We start from the raw sequence: 1,980 nt of genomic DNA, 5'->3' as shown, positions 1-1,980 counted from the left end.
CCTACTCCCTGCCAGGATCCAGCTCCTGCCGTGGACTGCCGTTGGCCGGGTGGTGTCTTCTCCGGAGCCTCCGGGCTGCCTTGAGACGGGCATGACCGGGAGGGCGGCAGGAGCCAGCTGTGCCCCTCTGTCCCCTCATCGGGGGCCGGGCGGAGGCAGCGGTGCCGCGCTCCTTGCTGTGCCGGGGCGGTGCTGTCCGGGCCTGCCCTGAGGGGCCGGGGAGGGGACCATTGGCTGGGGGGCGATGAGGGCGGCGGGGTGGCGGCGGCGGGGCGGCGGGGGCGGGGCGGGGCAGGGGCTCCGCGGGGCTCTGTAGGACGCCGATGCCCCGCACACCCATCATGGATCTGCTGCTGGTGGTGAACACGAGCCTAGGCTCCCCCAACGAGTCCCTGGCGCTGCCCCCCTCCTCGCCCTCCTCCTCTGCCCTCCTTCAGCCGCCTTCCCCGTACTCCCCGGCGGCAGTGGCCAGCCTGGCAGCTGTGGTGGGCTTCCTCATCGTCTTTACCATCGTGGGCAACGTGCTGGTGGTGATAGCTGTGCTTACCAGCCGGGCGCTGAGAGCCCCCCAGAACCTCTTCCTGGTGTCCCTGGCCAGCGCAGACATCCTGGTGGCTACCCTGGTCATGCCTTTCTCCCTAGCCAACGAGCTTATGAATTACTGGTACTTCGGCAAGGCTTGGTGCAACATTTACCTGGCGCTGGACGTGCTCTTCTGTACCTCCTCCATTGTCCACCTGTGTGCCATCAGCCTGGACAGGTATTGGTCGGTCACACAGGCGGTGGAGTACAACCTCAAACGGACCCCTCGGCGGATCAAGGCCATCATCCTCACTGTCTGGCTCATTTCAGCTGTCATCTCCTTCCCACCATTGATCTCTGTCTACAGGGACCCTGAAGGAGACGTCTTTCCCCAGTGCAAGCTCAACGATGAGACATGGTACATCCTTTCTTCTTGTATTGGCTCTTTCTTTGCCCCCTGCCTCATCATGGTGTTGGTCTATATCCGCATCTACCGTGTGGCCAAACTAAGGACCAGGACCCTCTCTGAGAAACGTACAATGCCAGAGGGGTCCTCCCAGACTGAGAATGGCTTGAGTCGTACTGCTGGCGGCTGCATGTCCCTGAGGATGCCTCTGGGAGAGAATGGACATTATTCAGTGCACCACTGGCGCAAAGCCTCGGAGCTGGAGGACATTGAGCTGGAGGAGAGCAGCACCTCAGAGAGCAGACGGAGGCGGAGCCGAGAGGAGCATCCCCGCAAGAGCAGCAAGAGCCAGTCCTTCTCCTACTCCTTCTCCTCCAAGCACTCCAGCAGCCGGCTGTCCCGCTCCAGCAGTCGCTCCATGCAGTTCTTCTCGTACCGCCGGCGCCGGAAGCGTAGCAGCATCTGTCGTAAGAAAGTCGCCCAGGCCCGGGAGAAACGGTTCACTTTTGTGCTGGCCGTGGTCATGGGGGTCTTTGTAGTTTGCTGGTTCCCTTTCTTCTTCAGCTACAGCCTCTATGGTATTTGCCGGGAGGCATGTGAGGTCCCCGAGACTCTGTTCAAGTTCTTCTTCTGGATTGGGTATTGCAATAGCTCCCTCAACCCAGTCATCTACACCATCTTCAACCAGGACTTCCGCAGGTCCTTTAAACACATTCTGTTTAAGAAGAAGAAGAAGAACTTCTGGCATTGAGCTGGAGGGATGGATTTGACTTGAGCAGCAGTGTTGTTAGAAGGAGAAGGCTCTATGTTGAAAAAGAAGGGAGGGAAGAGAATGTGGGGTTTGGGCTTAGAGAGAAGGAAGAAGGCTCGCCCCCATGGGGGAGGCAGGGTGATGCTGTGGGGTAGGGGTTAGCGTTGGGGAGGCTGAGAGAATTACCCTGGTACAGGATGGTGACATGGTGCTGGAGGAGCAGTGCTGGAGCATGGAGGGAAAGCAAGCAGGAGAGTGATTGTCTTTGAACCCTGATGGAGGGCATGGGGAGTCCACAGAG

At 59.8% G+C, this 1,980-nt stretch overlaps 1 protein-coding gene across 1 annotated transcript; it reads left to right on the top strand.

Annotated features, from left to right (window-relative positions):
* The first annotated feature begins 341 nt into the window (after positions 1-341).
* Positions 342-1,679, top strand: ADRA2C (adrenoceptor alpha 2C). Its single transcript, XM_054391603.1, has one exon. The coding sequence runs from the start codon at positions 342-344 to the stop codon at positions 1,677-1,679; it is 1,338 nt and encodes a 445-aa protein (XP_054247578.1).
* Positions 1,680-1,980: the final 301 nt, after the last annotated feature.

The sequence above is a fragment of the Indicator indicator genome, chromosome 23 (assembly GCF_027791375.1).
Source record: "Indicator indicator isolate 239-I01 chromosome 23, UM_Iind_1.1, whole genome shotgun sequence".
Lineage (NCBI taxonomy): Eukaryota > Metazoa > Chordata > Aves > Piciformes > Indicatoridae > Indicator > Indicator indicator.
This window is presented reverse-complemented; position numbering and strand designations above follow the sequence as displayed.